Raw genomic sequence first — 3987 nt, 5'->3', positions numbered from 1 at the left:
AACAGAAGCATATTTGAGTAATTTCTCATTTCACAAAAATGATTTTAAAATTTCTACCTGCATTTTTAATGTCAAAGAAAGCCAGGACAATATTAATGTGACAAATTAATTGTAACATTTATATAATGCAAGAATTAAGTATTACGTATGAACAGATGGCAGTATTATTTCCATATTATGTTACAGATTCATGGTGATAGATCAACTGCAGTTCTATCATTCACAAAACCACCAAAAAAGTTTAGCCAAAAGTACTTTTGTCAAAAATCTAAAAGAATCTTTTTTTGCAGGGGAACAAGCCCCTTGTACCCCCAATTGTAGGTTGACCCCAGCCAATACCCTGAACTTAAAAATACCTACTCTGAGATTGCATAATAGTGATGAAAAGAGAATATTCCTCTCTTGCAAAATGTGCTTTTTGCTAAAGTTTTTCAGCTGATTTCTGACCTTCACTATATATCATGATAGTGAATGTTATAAATCTGGAAAAAAATGTACCATATATGGAAGAAAAATAGCTTTTTTGAGAAACCTCAGTAATTCCTGTCTAGTAAATCAATTATGTGTGAATTACTTTTGGAAACCAAGAATAAGTATGCAAACTCTGTCAAAGTGATAGCAGCCTTAAGTCTGCTTGCTGACATTTGTTTTCCTTGTATTCAGATCAGGTCGGAAAATTATGATGTAACACTTGGGGATGAAGATGCAAACTTCTAAGCCAGCACTTGAAGACAAGATGGCAAAAACCTCTAAGGCGACCATGTATTTTCCTTTGGTACTGAGGTATGCTGGGATGAAGGATAACCAGACACTGACAAACACCAACATGCTAAAGCATATGAACTTAGCTTCATTGAAATCATCAGGCAACTTCCTAGCTAGAAAGGCTACCACAAGACTAACACTAGCCAAAATCCCTATGTATCCCAGCATGCACCAGAATGCAAATAATGAGCCATCATTGCATTCAATCAGGATTTTTCCAGTTATGGTTTTCAGATTGTGTTCCAGGGAAGGTGGAAAACAAATCAACCAAATTATGCAAATCACAAACTGAATGAGTGTCCCAAAGAATATAATACCTGAAGGTAACTTGTACCCAAGCCATTTTCTTAGATTGCTGTGTGGATTTGTTGCCTTAAAAACGATAACAACCATGATTGTTTTTGCAAGCACACATGAGACACAGAGAGTAAAAATAATGCCAAACATGGTCTGACGTAGGATACAAGTCACGTTTCCAGGCTGACCAATGAATATAAACGCACATAGAAAGCAAAGCATAAGTGCAAACAAAAGAATGTAGCTGAGCTTGCGATTGTTTGCACGGACAACAGGAGTGTGATGAAATTTAACAAATGTTATGCATACAAAGCTGTTAAGTAAAATAAGAACAGTTGTTGCTGAAGTCAGTACTGAACCTAAGGAATCTTCATATGCCAGAAATTCCACTGTTTTCCTAATGCATTTGTCTCTTCTGCTGTTTGGCCATAGTTCATCAGGGCATTTTAGACAGTCAGTTATGCCTAGGAAGACAAAATAGGTATTTCTCAGAGGTGCTGATTTCATGTAACTCAAACATGTAAATAAAAAATAAATCACTTATGAGCTCTGATTTTAAAAGTGCATATTACTGTCAATGTATTCACTAATGTTGTCTTTAGTGCATAATTGAAAACTGCAAGATTTTTTTTCTGAAATGAAATATTTTAAAGGAATGTTATGTAAACTGACGTTTTCAGAAATACATTCTTATATGCTAAAGTTAATATTTTTCACTAGACAGTACTTCATCTGAAGCATAACAGTGCTGCTGTTAGTTTAAAAATGAAACAATAAAGCAAATAAGGTTATTAGGCTGCTTTATTCCCTTTCTCTACCTTGCCCATCTTACTATGAGGTAAGCAATATACATATTTAAGGATGTCTTCAGTATTCTGCATTCTGTCTTTAGCATTGCTGTATGCAGATATTGTGTTTTAAAAGTCTGTATTTGTAAGTGGTAGTTAGCCATGATAACATAAATAAAAGGTTATTCTAGTATATGTGTGGGTCTATATTGCAACATCGAACGCTTAAAACAGCTTTTCACTGAGTTGTTCTGCAAGTCGGAATAAAAGCACAACAGAACGCTTTGTTTTCCCTGGATGTTTTTTTCATTTTATTTTTCTGTTTGTAGTTGTGGTTTAACCATAGGCTGCTGTTTTGTTTGAAAACAGCGAACAATTGTTACATCGACACATTTTTAGCGAAAGCTGAAATGTCGAATCCGAAGAACAGCAATTTCTTTCCTAGGGAAAGAAATCGTTGTTCCGACCCTCGCAAAAAAAAAAAAAAAACACATTACACACTTCTAAACACATGCACACATACCCAATCCTAATTATACCCCCCATAAAACAGTAAACACTAAATACACATATGCACATAACCCAAACATACATTTAATGAAAAAAAAAAAAACATTTTAAACCATATGCATTTACCTTAACCTGCACCCTAACCCTAAGGTCAGTAACTCTCACACATTCACATAAACAGTTCCAAACACACTTACCTTAACCCTAACTCTACCCCCCAAAACAAAAGTAAACAACTGAAAACACATACACACGGAACTCAACCATACATTTAACATAAAATATACAATAGTAAACACTTTCATACATATGCACTTACCTTAACCCGCACCCTAACCCTAAGGTCAGTAACTGTTGCACAATCACGCTCGGGAGCTATACCGGACAAGGGACCACACTACACTTCAGAACATGGAAAACAATGAAGTGGTCAAGCGACTTCTTTCCCAGGGAAAAATTTCGTTGAACAGCTGCTTCGCTGTTTTGCCTGTTCGCTCTACATGTGTCGACGAAAACGCATTCGACATAATGCATTTTCATTGAACTCATAGGAATCCATATGTGTTCACTACTAAGTAATAAGCTACTTACAAAAATAAATATTTTTCACATTGACAACAATGTCAGGCATGCTGTACCTTATATACTTTGTTCAGCTCTGGAGGCCATAAAAGGAGAAGGACATCAGATTTGTTGAATGGAGTCCAGAGAAGTGGCATTAGCATGTTACGTGCCATAGAAAGAAGGGATATAGCTAGAGAGTAGAAGAGTTAGAGTGAAGACATAACATGGGCTTGTTAGATCATGTCATGAGAGAAATGAAGGAATCATGCTTATTACAGATAAAAAGGAAGGGAAAAGGCTTTAGATTTTAAGATTTAAGTACTCCATGGATCTCTGCCACAGATTTGTCTGTGATTACATTTTGGAGTATGTTGTAGATCCATGGGATGAACTACAGAAATGAGTGATAGGGACTGCATCAAGGCATTCAAGAGGGCATGGGAAAGGTGGAGAAGAGGTAGGCAGAATGTGGCGATAGAGGAGACAGAATATTAAATACATTTAAAGGACAGGATATTTATGATGATTGGCCTCTTCTGCCCTCACCTAAATTTAATATAAACATAATAAAGTATACAAGTACGTTTACCAACACATATTAATTTTTACAACTGCTTCAAATTAAGTTACTGTACTGTAAACTGTACTGTAAAAAGTATGCCTTGTCACAATAAACTGACCACCAAGAAGAAATATAAAGAAATATAGAAAACTGAAGCAGATCGTCATTGTAATTGTTCACTTGGTCTACAGTTTCTATGATATTATCCCTTCTGTCAATATTATATGTTCTATTAAGAAATTATTGTGTTATATTGTTTTTTCTGACTCAGTACCTCTTCACATAGTTTGTCCCGCATGACCTGTACATTATCTTTCTGGGAAAATCATTATTTTTTCACTTTGCCTTGGAAGTACTCACATTCCTATTCTCTGTTACACTTCCACATATTTCCTGAAGCTATGCTGACATTTTGGGAGCTGTTCATTCCACTGGAGGTAAGTATTAAGTCTGTATTTTTTTTTACTATTCAGCGTGCATACATTTATTTTCTGATCCTAG

The 3987-nt window shown here is 35.4% G+C and overlaps 1 protein-coding gene across 1 annotated transcript in view; it reads right to left on the bottom strand.

The window, feature by feature from the left end:
- Positions 1 to 624: 624 nt before the first annotated feature.
- Positions 625 to 3987, bottom strand: part of LOC122790541 (extracellular calcium-sensing receptor-like) — a 557593-nt gene continuing 554230 nt past the window's right edge. The window contains exon 6 of the mRNA XM_044058091.1: positions 625 to 1526. Coding sequence (XP_043914026.1) covers positions 625 to 1526 — 902 coding nt within the window. The remainder of the gene's footprint in view (positions 1527 to 3987) is intronic.

Source organism: Protopterus annectens, chromosome 16.part0 (genome assembly GCF_019279795.1).
Source record: "Protopterus annectens isolate FY-2018-M chromosome 16.part0, PAN1.0, whole genome shotgun sequence".
Taxonomy (NCBI): Eukaryota; Metazoa; Chordata; order Ceratodontiformes; family Protopteridae; genus Protopterus; species Protopterus annectens.
Note: the sequence above shows the minus strand (reverse complement) of the source record. Positions and strands in the feature narration are given on the sequence as shown.